The sequence below is a fragment of the Erythrolamprus reginae genome, chromosome 1, assembly GCF_031021105.1.
Source record: "Erythrolamprus reginae isolate rEryReg1 chromosome 1, rEryReg1.hap1, whole genome shotgun sequence".
NCBI classification, from domain to species: domain Eukaryota; kingdom Metazoa; phylum Chordata; class Lepidosauria; order Squamata; family Dipsadidae; genus Erythrolamprus; species Erythrolamprus reginae.
The window spans coordinates 149,174,838-149,195,545 of NC_091950.1; the positions used below are offsets into that span (position 1 = coordinate 149,174,838).

At 40.8% G+C, this 20,708-nt stretch overlaps 2 protein-coding genes across 5 annotated transcripts in view; one reads left to right on the forward strand and one right to left on the reverse strand.

The window, feature by feature from the left end:
- STK36 (serine/threonine kinase 36) overlaps window positions 1-5,268 on the reverse strand; it is a 30,068-nt gene extending 24,800 nt beyond the window's left edge. For 2 of the 4 annotated variants that reach the window (XM_070729227.1, XM_070729210.1), the window contains exons 1-6: window positions 5,091-5,214; window positions 3,327-3,444; window positions 2,908-3,048; window positions 1,396-1,473; window positions 724-854; window positions 385-634 (exon numbers count right to left, since the gene is read on the reverse strand). In XM_070729227.1, coding sequence (XP_070585328.1) covers window positions 385-634; window positions 724-854; window positions 1,396-1,473; window positions 2,908-3,048; window positions 3,327-3,410 — 684 coding nt within the window. In that variant the 5' untranslated portion in view covers window positions 3,411-3,444; window positions 5,091-5,214. Of the gene's footprint in view, window positions 1-384; window positions 635-723; window positions 855-1,395; window positions 1,474-2,907; window positions 3,049-3,326; window positions 3,445-5,012 lie in introns of all 4 variants that reach the window. The other 2 variants (XM_070729199.1, XM_070729218.1) reach the window with 2 other exon arrangements.
- Window positions 5,156-19,590, forward strand: RNF25 (ring finger protein 25). The gene is made up of 10 exons (XM_070729254.1): window positions 5,156-5,369; window positions 8,410-8,481; window positions 9,310-9,412; window positions 9,501-9,568; window positions 12,999-13,068; window positions 13,188-13,259; window positions 13,875-14,015; window positions 15,482-15,571; window positions 17,823-17,957; window positions 18,653-19,590. Exons 1-10 carry the CDS (start codon window positions 5,320-5,322, stop codon window positions 19,346-19,348), a joined length of 1,497 nt encoding a protein of 498 aa, XP_070585355.1. The 5' UTR covers window positions 5,156-5,319; the 3' UTR covers window positions 19,349-19,590.
- Window positions 19,591-20,708: the final 1,118 nt, after the last annotated feature.

Consider the following 20,708-nt stretch of genomic DNA (forward strand, 5'->3'; position numbering starts at 1 on the left):
TCATGTCCATGGAGATTCTCAGCTATTCAGGTCATGATTGTGTGTATGTATTTTATCTACTGGGGTTTTTTTTTTTAGACTTTGTAATGTAAAACTGTTATTTTAGATTTTAATTATTAGATTTGTTACCATGTATTGTTTTTATCACTGTTGTGGAGTCTACGGAGAGGGGCGGCATACAAATCTAAATAATAATAATAATAATAATAATAATAATAATAATAATAATAATAATAATGATTATTGTCCCAAAGGTGCTTTTTCAATAGGCAATTTGACTTTCTGGTTAAAATCCAGTTGCCTCTTGAAAAGGCAACTTTGGGATGTTTTTATGTAAAAACCAACCTTAATCTTACTAAATGAAGCTGGGGAAAAAAGTGCTACCTTGAAGTTGGGGCTCATGTTTTTTGGCCACTTGATTGGGTCTTTGATGATGAGGCTGACCAATTGGAAGATGCTATTGGTGTAGAAGGGCGGTGTCCCCACGTACAGTTCATACAGAATGCATCCCACCGACCAAAGGTCAGCTGTGTGGTCGTATGGCTTCTCTTCCACAAGCTCCGGAGCCATATAAAGCGGGGTGCCCTTGATAGATGTCAGCACCATAGTTTGAACGCTCATTGCCCGGGCAAACCTTCCAGAAAAGAGGGGGGGAAACACAACCAAGATTTTTCAGTGCTTAGATCAGGAATTGGAAATGGAGGGAGATCGTAAGATACCTACCCGAAATCACAGAGTTTGATCATGCCTCCTTTCCCTAACAGGATGTTCTGAGGTTTCATGTCACGGTGTAGGATCCGGTGGGAATGCAAGTAATAGAGTGCAGAAATCAGCTGAGCAGCGATAACTTGCACCTGAAAGAGAAATTGCAATCCTAACCCTGAGATGAGGCTTACTTAGTTACTATACTATGGGTTTTTTGGGGGGGGGGGAGATTTGGTATAAGGAAGGAGCTTGAGATCACAGAATGTAGAATCTGTTAGTGATTTTTCTCTCCATCGAAGGATGTCAAAATTAAACCGTGAACATCACCTGACAAGCATATGTTTAAAGATACCTAGGCTGAGTTCATTATTTATGAATCCCAGTCAGATTCTACTAACTACTGCACTGTTGTCAAAATTATTGTCATTTGTTCTAGTATTTTTCCTGGTAAAAGACAGATGAATGGACAGTATTTTATTGGACATTATTTATGTTTTGAGGGCTGTGACAATTATTGCCTCTCTTCATTCTTGTGATTCCCCATTCATTCTTTGTACATGCAACAGCATGAGGCACATGACCTAACAACAAGATCTGACCCCTATAGTGCTATTACATTTCTTCCCAATATCTAGTATTTCTCAGCTTGGGCACCTATTTCTCTTGTCTAACTCTTCAGGCTGCAGTTACCTGTTCCTCAGGCAAATTCCCATCATCTTCAAGGATCTGAAAGAGCTCTCCTTCAGCATAATCTGTCACCATCACCACCTAGCAGTCAAGAACCAAAAAAATAAGACAATATAATCATTCACAAAGAAGCAAAGGGAAAGAATACAGTAATACTATGACTAATGTTTCTGCAGTGAGCATAAATCTAATTAACAGCTACAGAATGACTATAAAGTCTTATAACATTGAAAACAATGCAGGACCCTTTTGAGAAATGGAATCAGAAGTTGACATCAATAATGTCCACGGCAATCATTTTGTAGGGCTAGATCATGCCGAAAAGATATTTCTGAGGAAATGACAGGAGAGGAATAAGTTTTATCTGAGAAGACAGAGACAGAGTTAAAACTTGATCTACAAATGACATAGAAAATGATGTCTCATCAGACATCAAAAGAAATAGTATGATGTTTTGAAAATCAAAAAGAAACTATACATAGTAAACTAAGATAACATTTATATATTGGATTTACAAACGGGGTTTACTAAAGCTTAGATCAATTTGGTGAGAAGGGGCAAAAAAAAAATGAAATAGGTTTTATGATATAATTGAATGGATTAAAGATTAAGATTGTTAGAAGTAAAAGAAAGAAACATAAAGTTGATTTTTAAAAGAAAAGTTTGGATAGTGGACACCGCAATACCTAGGAGACAACAGGGGGAAAACAGAAAGAACTAGAGAAAATTACAAAATATAATTGTGACAAGCAAAAGTGGTACCAGTAGTTAACAGGTCCCTTGGGTGAAATTCCAAACATTTCCAACCGCGTTGGCATTGACAAAATCACCATTAGTCAATTGTAAAAGGGAGCTTTACTCTGAATCCCATTGAGAAACCTACTGTTAGCCATTCTCAAATTTTTACAAGAAGAACATGCTATAATCCAAACTTTCTCAGGTTGGTTAAACAAAACGAAATGGCTTTATTGGGAAGTGAAGTAAAAATTCATACACTCTAGGGCAGGGGTGTCAAACTCAAACTTGTGGGCAGATGTGGCTTGTGAGGCCACCAGGGAAACAACTGAGGACCGGACCACAGTGCCTCTACCAGCAAAAATGGAGCTCTGCATGGCTCTCCCAGGGTCCGTTTTCAGCCGCAAGGGCCTCCTGCAGCACTCTGCCAGTAAAAACAAAACTCAGGGAACTCCGTTTTCACTGGCAGAGGGCTGCTGAAGGCTGTTGTGGCCAAAAACAGAGCCTCAACAAGTGACATCAAGCTGGCCATGCCCACGCAGCCACGCTCCTATATCCCCTGAGATCAAACACAATCCTGATGTGGCCTTCAATGAAATAGAGTTTGACGCCCCTGCTCTAGGGGCCTCAATCTTCTTGGAGAAGGTGATGAAAGAAAGAATAGACATTGATTTGATGGCACGTAATCCATCAGAAAGGGATTTAAAGATGTACAGTGCAACAGATTTTCCTATCTCTTCTACGCATAACTTTAAAGTAGTTTTGCCAATATGTTTTCACCTCTTTATCAGTTTCAAAACTGTCAAGCATCTGGACAATGTTGGGATGATGAAGTCCCCTCATGATCTCAATCTCTCGCTGCAAATTCTTCAGCTCTTTCTGAGACCGACCCACTTTGGGAATAAACTTCAAAGCCACAATCTATAATATTTTAAGAAAAGAAAAGGCTGAGGAAACATGTTAAATCAGTATTTGCCTTCTTTCCATTTTTTTTTGTCAAATAATTTTTCTTTCCCAATTATGTCTGGATTAATAACCCATAATAAGGTGTTTTTTAACTTTAATTTTGCATGTTATAGAAGCCCGGATAATTGTGGCTTAGTCAACAAATCAGTGCTAATCAGAATAAGTGAACACAATCTATTTGTAGAACAACCCTTACTGAACATTCAGTTATCACTGCCCTCTTTTGCTCTTACTTGTGCGCTATATTTGCGACGTCCTTTATAGACTTTTCCAAAAGAGCCTTCTCCAATCATTTCCAAAACATGATACCTGTCCATGATTAGTATTTATGGGAAAAGATGAGTGCATAACCTGTTGAGTGCAGAAACAGAAACTTAGCTCTTGCAAATTGAGTCATCAGTAGTTCCCTCTGCCACACTCTTGAATTGACTTCTTTTCTTCTCTAATAATTTTCTCACATTTGCCCTTTTATCTTCTGGATTTTTCATAATGCAGAAGTTGTCTCCATACCAAATTATGGAATATTACACACACTTTAGATTCTTCCTGTAACATGGAGCTTATTAGATCTTTGCTGAGCAATACTGGCATTACTAAATTTCTCTATAAACTAGATTCTGCAAGAATATCTACCTCTACTTCAATTAACATCAGTGAAATTATAGGACAAGGTCTTTTGCATGGCTTACATTTGGCTCCCTTTTCTCACTGGAAGTCTGCTCATTATTATATATACCGTATCTTTCTAACCTTTGTTTGGAAACCTTTTAATTTGACCGTGTACCTCCCAGTTTCTAGAAACTTCATTGGACTCCAATGATTTCCATTAACAGTCTTAAAATACAAGACAAAACTCATAGGACTGTAAAACCAAAGCACCCAGTAACACTGAAACATCTTTAGATGATTTTCCATAACACATTTCACTTTGGGTGCAATGCATTAAGCAAACAAAATCAAAGCTTTCTGCTTCACTCATCCTTCAAACTGGAAAGGAAAAGACTCTTGTGACAGCTCTTTAGCACCTCTTTTTAGAAGACTCAAAGAAGATTGTGAGAATTTATTGATTGCATTTTAGTTTTGTCATTTTTATGCCTTTGTCTTCTTTTTGTCTGACATTGATTATTTCATTATATGTTTATTTTATTTTATTTTTTAACCAGCAAAGTTTCTCAAATTTCAGTTACCACGCAGTTTCAACAAGAAATAAAGTTCTTCCCAATGGCACCACCCCCAATAATTTTACTGTATTTTTCTAACACACATTATACCCACATCAACAGTGAGTGGGGGCTTATACTCCAATAAAGGAAGTAGGGGCTGACTACATGTCTGGGACTGTTGAGCAAGGAATTACCATCTAGATCCAGCCAAGATATGAATGTTTTTGGTTTCTTGGAGTTTTGCTTTATATTGTTTTTAATTGCTGAACGTCTCCCAGAGTCTAGAAGGAGTTGGGAGGCTTATAAATTTATATAATAAATACATTTAAATAATAAACTGCAGCTGCTGCCTTTGACTTCATTCCATCCTGCTTAGACCTGTTTCTTTGCATTTTTTTTCAAAGATGCATGGCAATAGAAAGGCTGCAAATCCTGCAATCCTTTCAACCATAAAGCAGTGTTTCTCAAACTCAGCCTACTTTTAAAGAGTGAGGGGGTCAATTTCCAAGAATGCCCCAGTGAGCATGGCTGAGTAAAGAATCCTGGGAATTGAAGTCCACACACTGGTTTAGGGCAGGGCTCTCCAACCTTGGCCACTTTAAGACTTGTGGACTTCAACTCCCAGAATTCCTCAGCCAGCAAAGCTGCTGAACAAAGCTGCTGAAAAATTCTGGAAGTTGAAGTCCACAAGTCTTAAAGTGGCCAAGGTTGGAGACCCCCTGCTTTAGAGAACATTCATGCACTGCTGGGACTTACTTCTAATACTTGTGCAGAACGCTTAACCCAACTCACAACAAAATATCGCCATTCCCCTTTCCTTTCCCTCAGCCCTACCGTCTGCGCCTCAGAGATTTGCCCAGGGTCTCCTCGTGAGCTCAAGCGCTCAAAAGAGCAGGGGCGGGGGGGGGGGGGGGAGAGAAAAGGATGGAAGCCCGCACGCTCCAGACGCCCGTTACCTGCCAAGCGTCAGACGACGGCGTCGCCTATCTATCGCCAAGCAACTCCCGGCGCCGGAAGTACTCGCGGCCGATTTGGCCCTCTTTCCGGTTTGGGGTAATCAAAGATGGCTGCGGCAGGTGGAGACGAAGAAGAGCATACGGGAGGGGAGGATTGGTAAGAGAGTGGTTGGCGCCTGTACTTCCTTGCTGCCCTCCGCTTAACCCCTCTCTCTCTATTTTTTTGCAGCTTTAAACCCTGATTAAGAGTTCATAAGGAAGTGGAGAATTCAACTGAGACGTTTTAATCAATCTCTTGTCTCTGAAATATGCTAAAAGTATTAATTTGGGGCAAGTAGATCTGCGCTGTAAACATCCGCACCCATCACGATGGCAGCATAAAATTGGTTATTGCAGGCTTAGGCTTTCACGGCTGGCCTCAATGAAGCGGTGATGAGCTTTCAGGCTGAATAGTGAAACGTCAGGACAAAAGCAAAGTAAATGTCTATCTATGGAGATTCTCAGTCATCCAGGTCACGGTTGTCCCAAATGTGCTTTTCCCCCTCCTCCTTCAGAACTAAAGAAGCTTCTTGGATAGAAGCAAAACGACTTCAAAGAAAAGGAAAAAACAAAGTCCTGTTGCTGCTTGAAAAAAGGCACCTTTGGGACAAAAGCCAAATAACCTTGGTCATTGGGACAGAAAGCTCATTCATAAAGAGTTTGATACTTCTTGCTGCCATCTAATAGTAATCTGGATTTTTGCAGCCTAGATATGGTAGCATTACTATGTAACTGCCAGGTTGAGTGTCCATGGAGATTACCAATCTGGGTCATGGTTATCCCAAAGGTGCTTTTTCTGAAATACAAGGGGACTTTCTTGGTTTTAATCCTTGAAAACGTTTCACTTCTTATCCAAGAAGCTAATTCAGAAACACACTCTTGGGACTATTTGCCAGGTTGTTTTTTCTTCAGCTAGAAAAATTGGCTTATAATAGATGACAGATTTAGTCTGTTTCTTTTCCTATTTTCTTTACTGAATTATTAGTCCTCAGAGAGGGGCGGCATACAAATCTAATAAATTATTTATTATTATTATTATTATTATTATTATTATTATGCAAATATTTAATCTCAGTATGATTTATTTCTTTACATTTGTAATGTATAGAGTGCAATGAATCCAGAGCATGATACCATGGTCTTTCGAGACTGAAGGATGCCAATGCAGAGTGCAATGTTGTTTTTTATTTTGCTTTCATGGCAAATTAGAAAAAGGCAGAGATATAAAACTGTTTCAGAAAGCAAGATACACAGACAGAAAAATAAGAGGTCTGACTCAGAAATGCAACGACCAGGAATTAAATTTTGTTCAGTTCATTACTAGAGATGTGAGTTGTTTTCTTTGTTTTGTACTTTGAGACAAAACTCTTCAATATTTCTATTTTTGTAGATTAAAAGAAGTGCCTAACTTCCTACAAAGAATATATGAAATCAATTGCACTCATTAGCTATACAAATATAGGAAGTACTGTACTTCCCCGAAAATAAGACCCTGTCTTATATGTTTTTGAACCTTGAAATAAGTACTTGGCCTTATTGCCGTGCACTCGAAAGACTGATTGGGCTTATTATCAGTGGATGTCTTATTCTGGGGGAAACAGGGTAGTTATTGTAAGAGAAAATTACTTTTTCCCTCCTGCCCCCATTTATGTATGCTATAAATACAATCCCTCTTCATCTATTTTGCTCTTGTTTTGGTGATTACTGTAATGAAATTAAAGCAATTGACAGAACTGGAGCTTTTAAATACACATGAGGTTGGAGTGTCATATAGAAAATCTATCTTAGAAAACAGTGAGCAGTGTAATGATGACTCTGATCTTTATTGTAAAAATAATGGTGCTAATCAAATCCTGAGACTAAATTTTGCCTTTTCTAAAAAAAAATATTTTTCAGGGCATTTTGTATTTTCAAATTATTTTATATGATTACTACCGTGTTTCCCCAAAAGTAAGACAGTGTCTTACTTTCTTTTTACCCCCAAAAGCCCCACTACGTCTTACTTTCGGGGTATGTCTTATATTGGAGCTTCCCTAGCGGTGATGGCGTGAGCTTTTGGGGCCCCGGTGGGAGGGCACCGGCCACTGTTGCTTCTAAGCGGCGCCGTTGTTGTCCTCACGGCGCAAAGCCACGCAGTCCTGAATCGCTCCCTTCTCCGGCCAGCAAAGTCTGCTGCCTAGGAAAGCAGCGCATTTGAAAAACGCGTGTTTTAAAAGCGCGCCGCTTTCCCAGGCAGCCGGCTTGCTGGCCGCTTTCCCAGGCTTTCTGCAGGAACGGGTGGTGGGGCGCCACGAAGGGCGGCGCTTGAAAGCCACCACGGCGCCGTTGTTGTCCTCACGGCGCAAAGCCACACAGTCCCGGGTCGCTTGCTTCCCCGGCCAGCAAGCCAGCTGCCTAGGAAAGCAGCACATTTGAAAAACGCGCGTTTTAAAAGTGCGCCGCTTTCCCAGGCAGCCGGCTTGCTGGCCGGGGAAGCAAGCGATCCGGGACTGTGTGGCTTTGCGCCGTGAGGACAACAACGGCGCAGTGGTGGCTTTCAAGCGCTGCCCTTCGTGGCGCCCCACCACCCATTCCTGCAGACGCAGCGACGTATGCGCCGCTGCCTTGCGCCTCGTTTCCTCTTCCCGCCTCTCAGGGCGCAGATCCCGGAGATTACGGGACTTCGCCGAAATCCGCGCTGCGAAGAACTTGGGGGACTTTAAACCGAGGGGGATTACAAACGATCGGCTTTGTTGGAGGGGGTTTTTTTCCCACGGAAGGCCAAGCTTGGAGGAAGCAACCGAGGGAAGGGGCCTCGCTGGCGTCAAAGGTACCGAAGAGGTGGGGACAACCTGAAAGATGCAGCTACGAGAGGGAGGCGGCAACCCTGTGTTTCCCTGAAAGTAAGACATATGTCTTACTTTCGGGGTACGGCTTATATTAGCCGACCCCCCTGAAACCCCCGATACGTCTTACAATCGGGGGTGTCTTACTATCGGGGAAACACGGTAAGTTTCCAAAGTGACTTTGTTGTTTTAAAGAATCAGTTTCTGTTACTCTATTGAAAGGAGCTTTCCTTCTATACGATTGCTGTAAAAAAAAAATTCATATTATACAGGCAGAAGAAATTTAAGAAAATGAATATACCGGTATCTGTAACTCTATTTCTTTTTCTTCAGGGGTTTGCCTTCAGAAGTGGAAGTCTTAGAGTCTATCTATTTGGACGAGCTTCATGTGTTTAAAGGAAACAGGTATTTGCTTTATTGGCACATGTTTTATTGGCTTATAGGTGTAAAACATAACCAAGAAGAGTATTAATGTGTAATAATTACAAATTAATGAAATCTGAGGCCAGATTTCCATATGGATTATCTCCTCCGGCTTCCATGACAGTCCAAGGGAGTAAAATTGACACATCACTCCTATATCATTGTCTGAGTTACATAGATACACATTCTTAAGATTGTAAAGGATGTTGTCTGTTAAAATCACCAGTGTAGAAGAATTACCGTATTTTTTGGAGTATAGGATACACCTCCTCTCCAAAGAGGATGGAAATGTTGGTACGTCTTAATAATCTAAATATAGCCCTCTTTTTTTGCCTCCTGAAACCCTGCCCCACATGTCCCATTTTCATCAAAAACAGACTTGTTTTTCACAAAAACAGGATGCACAGAGGGTTTGGGAGGCCTGTAAGAATGCTCCTGGAGCTGGGAAGGAAAGAAATATGTTGGGTGGGAAGTTTGAGAGGTGAAAAACAGGCCCGTTTTTTGCAAAAACAATGTTTTTGTCCTTCCCAGCTTCCGGGAGTAATCTGCAGAACTCCCAAACCCTCTGTGCATCCTAGTTTTGTGAAAAACAGCCTGTTTTTCTACAAAAATGGGATGCATAGAGGGTTTGGGAGGCCTGCAATGTGCTTCTGGGTGGCAGTGAGGGCAACCCCTCTTTTTTTCTTGTTTACCTCTTTGAAATCTTGGTGTGTCTTATACTCTGGTGCCTCTTATAGTCCAAAAATATGGTACTTTAAAAACTTGTTCTTTTCTGACAATTGACTTTAGCTTGTGCCTCTCTCAAACTAGATCTATTCCCTGGGAAATCTCCATCACCCTACACCCAGCAACTGCTGAGGATCAAGATTCTCAATATGTCTGTTTCACACTTGTATTGTCTGTGCCTCTGCAGGTAAATATCTAAATGCTTTTTTTTCTTGTTATTTCATCATGGATTACAGCTGTACTATATATTTACACTTGACTTGGTTTCCCTTTAGTATCCAAATGAAATACCAAAGATTGCTATCCAGAATCCTCGGGGATTATCAGATGAACAGATCCAAAAGTAAGAACTTTGATTTTATCATTAAAATTATCGATTAAGTTACACACTTTCTTTGGAAGTGGGTTTCTGATACCCATGTTTACTTCTACAGTGCTGTTCCTTAATGTGTAGCTGTCCTACAAAGGAGGAAAGTAATACAAAGTAGTTTCTTTATATAAAATACATTTGTGGATTAACTGGAGAACAAATATTTTGCTTCTTCAACACTTTTGAGTGAATCTTGTAGATATTTGGCTGCTAATCATGAAAACAGCCTATAATTTAACCTATCACATACCATTTTGTAGAAATACTTTGTTTTTATACAATAGTAATGTATATCCTTCAGTACCTGTTGGCTAAGCTGCACACATTGACAAAAATACAAAAACATGGAAAAGTTGTTGAAGCACATCTGGTACTCCAAGTATAACTAGCATATTTGTGGATATCTAAAAGTAGTGGCTCTGCTGCTTGGGATGCAGCTCAGATACACCAAGTACTGTTGTTACATATGTGAATGGAACATCAGTGCAAGAGAATCTCATTATGCTAAAAAGAAATGACCACACTGACATAATTTGGTTCCAGGAAAGAAAAACGTGGCACATGAACCACTTGTTGACCCAAGCAAGATAATTTTTCCCCTCTTCACATAAAACACCAATTGATGACAATTTTTGTGAAAGTGATGAGCAAGGAAGATGTGAAGGTTTTTGTTATTTGAGAGAGATGTTTCCAAGAACAACGGATACCAAGATCAAGGAAGACTTTTTTATTGGTCAACAGATCAGATTCACCACCAATGACAAGCAGTTTGAAGTTCTGTTAGTGTAGGGATGGACAATTAATTTTTCCCATGGGGCTGTTGAGAAACTGGGACTGTTGTGGATGGTTGAACCAATAGACTGAATTTAATTCTTTTCAATATTACTTTTACTGATTTGTAAAAAGCAGTTTTTATTAGCGCTTCTGATAAAAATACATGTTATGTCTTATTTACATTTTATTTCTAATTTCCGATTGACTTCATGCGGGCTGGATAGGGTCAAGTAAAGGGTTGGATGTGATCCACGGGCAGTAAGGTGCCCAGGTCTGTGTCAATGGGACCAGAGAAAATTGTCCAGAAAACATGTAAGGATGTCATAGAGAATTTTCTTAACAACTACCAAGCACTGACTTACATTCAGCTGCTTGATGAACTTTCTTACAACATAAAAGACCATGAAGTGCAACATGTCACTGTAGATTTATTTTCTGTATCCCACAGAAATGTTTATGTTAAGATTAGGTTTGAATAACTATTCAGCCACACACAGATGTACTAATTTGAATTAAAGTTTACTTTGAGAAATAGCGTGTTCAGATAAATAGTCCAAAGTCATACACATAATAGTCAGATTAACAATCCAAATATGATTAAGTGCAAAGTCTTTCTTAACTATTGTCTTTGTCATAATCAGTAAACAAAGATATCAAGTCTAAACACATTTTTACCTATAGTACATAACTACAGTGCAGAGAAATTGCAGAGAAATTGCAAAGCATACTTAACAGTGAGTAACCACAGTGAGTAGCCAGACAAAGATTAAATAGAGGGGGACTCCAGAGAAATAAGATGTGAACTCTAGCTCCCTCTTGTGGCAGTCTGCAGTACCTCAGCAAATCTGACATAGCTCAATTTATATACAGTATTGCCAACCCAACTGTTTTGGACAGAGTCTTAACACATATTTGGATTTCTTTCCCAGAAATCTAGGTGCAATCAGATGAACACAATGTAAGGTTTCACCCAAACATTGCCCCAATGGAAAAAGAGTATCAGGGCAACTGGATTAGGCTTAAACAGCTATTGTGGGATACTAGAGCGAGATGCATTAGACACCAAGTACAGTGATACCTCATCTTACAAACGCCTCGTCATACAAACTTTTCGAGATACAAACCCGGGGTTTAAGATTTTTTTGCCTCTTCTTACAAACTAGTTTCAACTTACAAACCCACCACCGCCACTGGGATGCCCCGCCTCCAGACTTCCGTTGCCAGCGAAGCACCCGTTTTTGCGCTGCTGGGATTCCCCTGAGGCTCCCCTCCATGGGAAACACCACCTCGGTACTTCCATGTTTTTGTGATGCTGCAGGGGAATCCCAGCAGCGCAAAAATGAGCACTTTGCTGGCAACGGAAGTCTGGAGGTGGGGTTTCCCATGGAGGGAAACCTCAGGGGAATCCCAGCAGCGCAAAAACGGGTGCTTCGGCTGGCAAAAGGGGTGAATTTTGGGCTTGCACGCATTAATAGCTTTTCCATTGATTCCTATGGGAAATATTGTTTCATCTTACAAACGTTTCACCTTAAGAACCTCGTCCTGGAACCAATTAAGTTTGTAAGACAAAGTATCACTGTATAAACAAAATTCAACAGCAAAACACTTTTAGCCCCGCTGAATTCATGCAGCATGTTGGAAACATTATGCAAGTAAATATAGTCATTAAAAGTTAATTTCATGTTACTCAAGATTCCTGTGTGATGCAGTCGTTCTGAAATTATATTTGTGTTGAGTTTGAAGTAGTCTATCATAATCACCAAATCTTTTTCGGGGGGGAAATATGGTTCAATATTTGCTTTAGAAATGGAGGCTAAGGGAGAAATTTATGGAAGGAAGTTTTGATCAGCTAAATCACAAGATGGACAGTTATGTGCTCCACCTTTTCTTGCTCCTGCTTTACAAATCCCTGTAAGGCTTTGCCCTTTTCTTTCCATTTCCTCGGAGGGGACTCAGAAAGGCTGTGCGACCCAAGCTGCTGTTTGCTGCTTACCAAATGAGAAGGAAAATGCACCCCCACCATGGGGTAGGTTGAGGGAGCCTTGAATTATTAAGTCACTATCATAGATTCATTTATCCCATGGCAAAGGCAGCTTGGGTTCCTTTCCTGTGCTCGTTTCACAGGTTGTGGTAGCCTACCCATACGGCATAATATACTGAGAGCATAGTTGTTTCCTATTGTCATTCCTTTTAAACTGTTTCAAAATACAGTGGAGTCTCGGTTACTCGTCCTTTGGATATCCGACACTCTGGATTATCCGATGTCATGGCTGCTTGAGGGCGTGGCTGTAGGCATTTCCGCATCCCCCCCAGACACGCCCCCAAACATGACAGCCATGATGGGGAAGCAAGCTGGGAGGAGGGAAGAGAGAGGCAGGGAGACGGGGATGGAAGCAGTACAGTAGAGTCTGGATTATCCGACATTTCAGCTATCCAACTATCAGCCCCCCATTTATGTCGGATAACTGAGACTCTATCTTCTTTGTACAGGGCTACAGATCACAGTCTCTCAGAATAAGCCTGTGCTTGTTTTAGTGTTCAGCTTGTCACCGTGTTTGATCAATTTAGCCATTCTTATTAAGTGTTGCCCTCTGGTTTCTCTCTTGGTACCCCTTTTCTGCCTGTCTAGAATTTCCCAGACCCTGCAGGGTATTGCTGAGAGCCAAGTTGGTACACCTGTGCTGTATGAACTAATAGAGGTAAGAGGACAAGACAGAGACCTACACGGTTATACAGGGTGGTGGTAAGGAATGGTTTTAGCTTGGACTGTCTCTGCTTTAGGATGTGAAATTACACCCTGGCTTTTTCTCTCAACAAGAAGGGAAAAGAAATCCTCACAGACAACAACATCCCTCATGGGCAGTGTGTGATTTGCCTCTATGGCTTTCAGGTAAGAGTATGCTGGACCAGCATCTTTTTTTATTATTAATTTGGGAATTAGAGGAATGAAAATCCTTGACAAAAGGAGGGGAAAAAAGGAAATGTGGATGAGCTTCTTGAAAAAATGCCCAGATAGTCTATGCCACCCAATGAGCCCCATTGGGATTGGGTGGCATAGAAGTCGAATAGATGATAGATAGATAGATAGATAGATAGATAGATAGATAGATAGATAGATAGATAGATAGATAGATAGATAGGAATCTTAGTCATGATGCAGTTAACCTGATGCAAAATAGAATCAAATGGGGAGTTTAGCATAACTGAGTACAACGTAGGAGTTTATTAGGGCGCATACTCCTGTTTCTGCAGCCTACTTGAAAATGCTGATCATGTACCCTCAGAAGCAGCTTTTCACACAAAGGAACAAATATAGTATTATGTGGAATAAAAAAAAATAAGGAAGCCATTAGTTTTATGCTGAAAGTTTTATTTAATTATTTGGAATCAATATGTTATAGAAGTAGGATTTTACTGTGGCAAACCACTGCCCTCTGCAATATTTCTTGAAAGTATCATGCTCAACTTAATGTACTTCTAAGAAGCTGTTCTTTCATCTTCACAGGAGAATGAGGCTTTCACCAAAACCACATGTTACCATTACTTCCACTCACGTTGTCTTGCTAGTTATATAGAATATACGGAGAAAGAAATCAATGCACAGAAGAAAGAAAGAATGCAGCATTTGACAGCCGTGTCCAAAGAGGTAATGGATGGTTTGCCATTTTTGTTATTGCAGCTGCTTGATTGCTCTTTTCTTCAGGACTGGCTTCTTACTTTAGGTCAATATTACCAAATTATTTCAGTTTTTTTCAATTAGGTCGTTGTGAGCAAAATATTGTGGATAACGATGGATTTTAATAAAATTATTAAGGCTAAATGCTAAACAGCTTCCCTCTTACTGATACAAGCCCTGTGTTCTCAATCATTTCCTACTTGGTTGGTGGTGTCTTTAATCAGTGTCTTAGGTCTGGGAAGAATTTAGTGCAGTGGTAAAGGCACAACTAGAAACTGAAAAACAAATTCTAATCCTGCCTTGAGCACAAAGCCAACTGTGTGACCTTAGGTCAGTCCTCCTCTCTCAGCCCTAGCAAGAAGGGGACGATGGCAAATCATTTCCGAAGGAATGTTGCCAAGAAAACGGCATGGAACTTCTCAGTATAGTCACCTTAAGTCAGGTCTGACTCAAAGGCAATAAATAAATACATTCTAGAAATATTCGGCTTTAACCTTTGTGGGAGATGAATAATACGTCTTTCCCACTAAAGTTCTGTGAATAGAGATCATTTTTCTGGTTTTGTCATAGAAGAACAAAAACCATGTGCATTATTTTTGGAGATTCCAAGTTTTTCTTCAAGGAAATCTTTACGTTTTGACCAAGATAGTTCTATTTTTAGCAAATGAAAGAGGATGAGAATATGTTTTATGTTCTGGATAATTCTTTTGTGGGACACGTTATTTACCAAGGTATGAAATGACCCTCTATTTCTTCCTCCATAATAGTAAGAGAGGAAGGTGACACTGAATGCATCTTTCTCTGAGATCACAAGAATTGTGGTAGTTAGAGACAAGATTCAGAGGTGGGCTCCTCCCGTTTTGGACCGGTTCCATAGAACCGATAGTAACTTGGCGGCTTGGGTTGCTGAAACCGGCAGCGATACAAACCTGCCATGTTCCTGAACCAGTTCTCTCGGTGGCACCATAGGCATAGCCATCTTGTTTTTCTATAGTACTGCGCATGCGCAGAGGGTCATTTCCAGGAAGTGATGCGTGCGAGCGAAGCATGCACTTCCGTCGCAATGGGGAAGTTAAATAGAACCCATCCCTGGTAAGGAAAAACCCCCCACTATGAAATGTCAAGTAGACTCCATCATGGATAGTAACATAATTGGTAGTATGCCACCATTTCCTCTCTGTTGTGGCACCTAGGAAGGTAATCTTAGCAAACCTAGGTAAAAAAGCTTGGGATTCAGGCTTTTCCATTCATACTGAGTGCTGGGATAATTGCTTTTGATTGAGAAGTAGCCATGGACTTGTGTACAATTCTCCAAAAGCAGTTGTTACTCACCAAGGAAGAGCATCAGAGGAGTATGGAGGTAGAAAGAGAATATGCTGTAGTGTGGCCTAATTACATGAGGCTCATGGTTGCTTCTGTCATCTTTTCTTACCCAGGATATTGAAGTGCAATGCCCTGTGTGCAGGGAGCCTCTCGCATATGACCTTGCCACACTGCAGGCAGCACCATTACCACAGCAGTCGATGGTAAGGAAAACTGGCAGCCGGATCTTTTGCATTGAACCATTACTGTTAGAAAGATGGGGCAAGCAAGAAGCTTGTGGCCTAAACCACTTAAGGCCTAAACCATCTATCAAATTGTCTTAAGAAATCTGATGTCCCGAAATATGGTCTGCTGAATGATTGATTGATTGATTGATTGGATTTGTATGCCGCCCCTCTCTGTGGACTCGGGGCGGCTAACAACAGTGATAAAAACAGCATGTAGCAATCCAATAATAAAACAACTAAAAAACCCTTATTATAAAAACCAGACATACATACAGACATACCATGCATTAACTGTAGAGGCCCAGGTGGAAAGAATATCTCAGTTCCCCCATGCCTGACGGCAGAGGTGGGTTTTAAGGAGCTTACGAAAAGCGAGGAGAGTGGGGGCAATTCTGATCTCCGGGGGGAGTTGGTTCCAGAGGGCCGGGGCCACCACAGAGAAGGCTCTTCCCCTGGGTCCCGCCAAACGACATTGTTTAGTTGATGGGACCCAGAGAAGGCCCACTCCGTGGGACCTAATCGGTCGCTGGGATTCGTGCGGCAGAAGGTGGTCCCAGAGATAATCTGGTCTGGTGCCATGAAGGGCTTTATAGGTCATAACCAACACTTTGAATTGTGACCGGAAACTGATCGGCAGCCAATGCAGACTGCAGAGTGTTGGTGTGACATGGGCATATTTAGAGAAGCCCATGATTGCTCTCGCAGCTGCATTCTAAATAGTGAATTATTTCTAAATAGTGAAGTTAGTGGGAAGGTGTGGGGAGGGACAGCGAACCAAAATGGCTAACTGTTCACAGCGTGTTCTCATTCTCATTATGCTTGTGAAGAAAGCACAAAAGCTGTACTTCCTAAGAATGCTCAGGAAGATAAACCAGCATCTATTGTTGTTCTAACATATGGCATTCTCGCATGGTATGGGAGCAGCTCCATAGTGGATAAAAAAACTTTACAGAGAATCATTAGAACTACCCAGAATATCATTGGGCTCCAGCTACCAGCCCTAGACGATATCTTCACATCTTGCTGTTTTAGGAAGGTGCATAATATTCTCAAGATTCTTCTCATCCTGCTTACAATCTTTTTGGACTCTTGCCTTCTGGCAGAAGATGCAGAACAATTAAAACTTGAACCACACATTTTCTGAACAATTTTTATCCCAGAGCTACAGGGTGCATTCCAAAAGTAATGCAATTATTTTAAAAAAGTAATTTATTGATTTGCACAAACACTTAAAATTCTTCAAAGTACTGTCCTTGGGCCTCTACACATTTTTCCAGCTACTCTGCCATGACCAGTACATGCCCTGGAAGGTGTCTTTGGGGACCTCTCGCAAGGTCTTCGTCACACCTGATTGAATTGCTTCTATGGACAAAAAACGCGCCTTGCCACAACACGCTACGAGTCCGCGAGTTCCTGGCAAAACACTAGGTGCCAATGCTGTCGCTCCCTATAGTCCTGACGTTGCCCCAGCAGACTTCTTTTTGTTCCCTCGGATTAAGGCAGTGCCGTTTTTCATCCATAGAAGAAATCCAATCAGCCGTGACGACCTTGCGAGAGGTCCCCAAAGATGCCTTCCAGGGTGTGTACCGGTCATGGCAGAGTCACTGGAAAAAAATGTGTAGAGGCTCAAGGACAGAACTTTGAAGAATTTTAAGTGTTTGTGCAAATCTGTTCAATAAATTACTTTTAAAAAATGCATTACTTTTGGAACTCACCCTGTATAATTGCACTTAGCAATGTACTAGGGGGTCACCATCAGTAAACTGCTGGACAATACTACTTGGTCTGTTGTGTGGGTGTTGGATTGTTCAGGTGGGAAATTGTGACAGGTTGAGCATGTTCTTTCGGATTTTTAGGTATGTTGAGATTGGTCTTTGGCGTCATATGTCATACGTCATACATGCAATGACAATAAAGTATTTATTATTATTTATTATTATAACAGTTTTTACCATGTGCACATAGCATAATGTAGTGCAGAATCTAAATACATTTTTCTGCTCAGGTTTTCCAGGTAGGTCTAGGAATTATAAAAGTTTAGTGTAAGATGTCTGGAGAACTCAGTTTGCGGGAGGGAGATCTGCCGAAATCCATGTCCTTCCAATAACAGTGTCAAGTTCCCCCTGCCCCGCTTTATCTGCCACTTTCCAGCTGTGCATCATATAGTGTTGGGCCTAAAGGTTCCACTTGCTACTCTCCTGAAATACAAGTTGTTGTTCTCTCGCAGGAAATATACCAGCCTGACCAACAGACACTGCAGCACAGAGAGCAACTGCGTCAGCACTTCCAGAGACAGCAAGAAAAAGGTGGCATCATTGATGTGGAGCTGGAGAGAAATCGCTATTTTGTTACCCTGCAAAGGGTGAGTGGATCAGCAGAATAGAAGGAAAAGGGGTTATTAAGGAAGGAATGAAGAAACTGAATAGTATCCAAAAGAAGGAAGCTATTAATTCTCTTTGCAGGGAAAGAAAATGACAGGGAAGTTTTTATGTGGCTGACAGTCTTGGAGCACAAGAGTTGACTCTGATATTTTACATCTTAAGCAATTCCATAAGTGTCCTTTGGGTAATTGATTAAGATTGAAATACCAAAGCCATTTCGGATGGCTGTTGTTGTCAAGAGCACATTGCAGCCTCCTTACAATGAGAGATTTTATTGTAGAATCAAGCTGGAGAGTATGAGTTTGATGACACCAATATTTTGGCCCCTGCTGCACGATCTTTCTGGTTCATGTAATAAATATTCAATTAATAATAATAAGAGTTGGAAGGGACCTTGGAGGTCTTCTAGTCCAACCCCCTGCTTAGGCAGGAAACCCTACACTACTTCAGACAGATGTTTATCCAACATCTTCTTAAAAGATTATAGTGTTGGAGCATTCAAAACTTCTGTAGGCAGGCTGTTCCACTGATTAATTATTCTAACTGCCAGGAAAGTATATCTTTTCATTTGACAACACTGAAGAAATGACACTTGGCTATAATATAAAGTAGTGAGCATACAGCTTGTATAACAGTGTAAATGTATTTTATCTTAATTTGTTCGTTTTCTTCTCAGCCGTCTGAGGTCAGGGAATATGACCCTACAGCCATCTCAGAAAACAACCTGGGAACTAAGAATGAGCTGAAGTCACCAGACGTTTCAGAACACACTCAAAGAAGTACAACCCCCACAAGCGATGAGCTAAAAAATACAGATACACCCTCTGTTACTTTGCATCACCATAATAGGAGAGAAAGACATCGAGGGGAGAAGCTGTCTTTGCAAAATCCTAGCTGGCAATTACATTGTAAGACATTGGAGATGGCAACAGGAAAGTATGTCGAGGAAGAATCTGAAGCCTTAAGTAGGAGATCTAACTGGAAGAAGGAAAGGGGGCGGTGGAACTATGGGAGGTACAACCAAGAGATTTCAAAATCTTACAGCCAAAACCAGGAGCCTTCATTCTCGGATAAAAAAGAATTCTGCCCCAGAGATCTCCCATCAGCCAAAGAAGAGAAGAACAACATGGACAACTGGATTCCAATGCCAAAAGCTCAAGCCTCAGACCGAGAGAAAGCAGACATTTGCCATGGCGATCTCAGAGGGCAGAACACATGGCAAGGTCAGCATGGCACTCAGAACTGCGAGAGATGGAAAAAGAACAAAGGGAGAGAGTATGTAACTTATCCCAGAATGCCAAGAGGTCGGGGGCAATCCAGGCCAAAGCCACGGAAAGAACCTCAGGGCCCAGAGACGGAAGGAAGTTCTTAGCTGATGGCAATCAAGGGGAAAGACACTGATCACTTTGTCATGTTGCCTTTCAGATATTGACTTTTCCGTATTTTAGGACACACACACACACACACACAGGTGTCTTGTGAATTTTCCCTTATACACTGGCAGCATGTCTTGGGGTGGCATCGGCTTTGTGAAAAAAAATTCAGTGAGGATTAGAAAGCTGCAAAGGGACAAATGCTTAATTTGAGAGAGCAATAAATGACAGTCAAATACAATTTACACGTATATTGAAATATCTTCTAGCAAAATGGAATTGTTTCAGTGGGCGGAAAGTGAAAACCCTTAGTTGGAAAAGCCATTGGGAAAATGCACTGTTAATCTACATTTTTTATAAACATAAGAGGTGGATCGATTTTGCCATTGTTTACTATTTATGGTCACCAGTGCTAAATATGATGGTAAAAGAGTGCACTATAGTATCAGATTAATTTGGAATTAGCCCTGGGAATTAATCCTAATTAATCCTTTTATGTGTAAATGATCCTCTGAACCACAGAATATTGCAGTTAAGCTGCATACTGGGATGTCATGGGGTTTTTTTTAAGTGATCTTTTCACTACTGTCAGTACCAAAGTACCTTTTATTTTATATGATTAAATAGTTGATCTCCAGGGGTTTGAGATTCTTATATTTTAAGAGATTATGCTGAGCCTTCAGTTCTAAATGCTAGTGTACCAGAAATATAAAAAGCAAAAGCAAGCGCGATTTCTTCTATGATTTTTGGCCCAAATTCATTGTACCCAATCTTGGGATCAGAGGATTGTATTCTATCACAGGTACTGGAGAGAAGAAAATGTAAATGTGTTTTTGCTCACGTACACCAGTGATGGGCTCCTACGGGTACTGTCAGCTATGCAGAACGGTAGGGAAATTTTGGTCAGGTACGCAGAACCAGTAGAAAAAAATTGAATTTTTTTTCTTTTTTTTCCCTTTTGGGCTCTGGGTAAGTTTTTCCTATTCCAGTAAATGAGGCTTATTTCTTTATTTCTTTATTCGACTTCTGTGCTGCCCAATCCCGAAGGAATCAGGGTTGAATGTGTATAATTTTAGAAGAGCTGTGCGTGTGTGCATACACATACAGCTTATATAGGAAATAATGTACATTTTTGTGTACCTGTGTGTAATATGGATGTACACATATGGCATATATACATAGAATTAAATAGTATATTTTGGATGTTCAGTAATAGTAAATAGGGAAATTGTATCTCTTTGAGGCAAGGAGAGGCCAGGCACCATAACCCAAACCCTTGACATGAGTGACATCAAGTTGGCCACCTTTAAGCCAGTCAAATGAGCTTTAAGCCACCACCACTCCGTCACATGATCATCA

What these genes read in the sequence shown, in the direction of transcription:
- RNF25 (XM_070729254.1), top strand. Translation starts at nt 5,320, where the DNA reads ATGGCTGCGGCAGGTGGAGACGAAGAAGAGCATACGGGAGGGGAGGAT. An exon ending in TATTGTCTGTGCCTCTGCAG is followed by an intron (nt 9,413 to 9,500) that starts GTAAATATCTAA and finishes GTTTCCCTTTAG; the next exon opens with TATCCAAATGAAATACCAAA. An exon ending in TGACAGCCGTGTCCAAAGAG is followed by an intron (nt 14,016 to 15,481) that starts GTAATGGATGGT and finishes TTTCTTACCCAG; the next exon opens with GATATTGAAGTGCAATGCCC.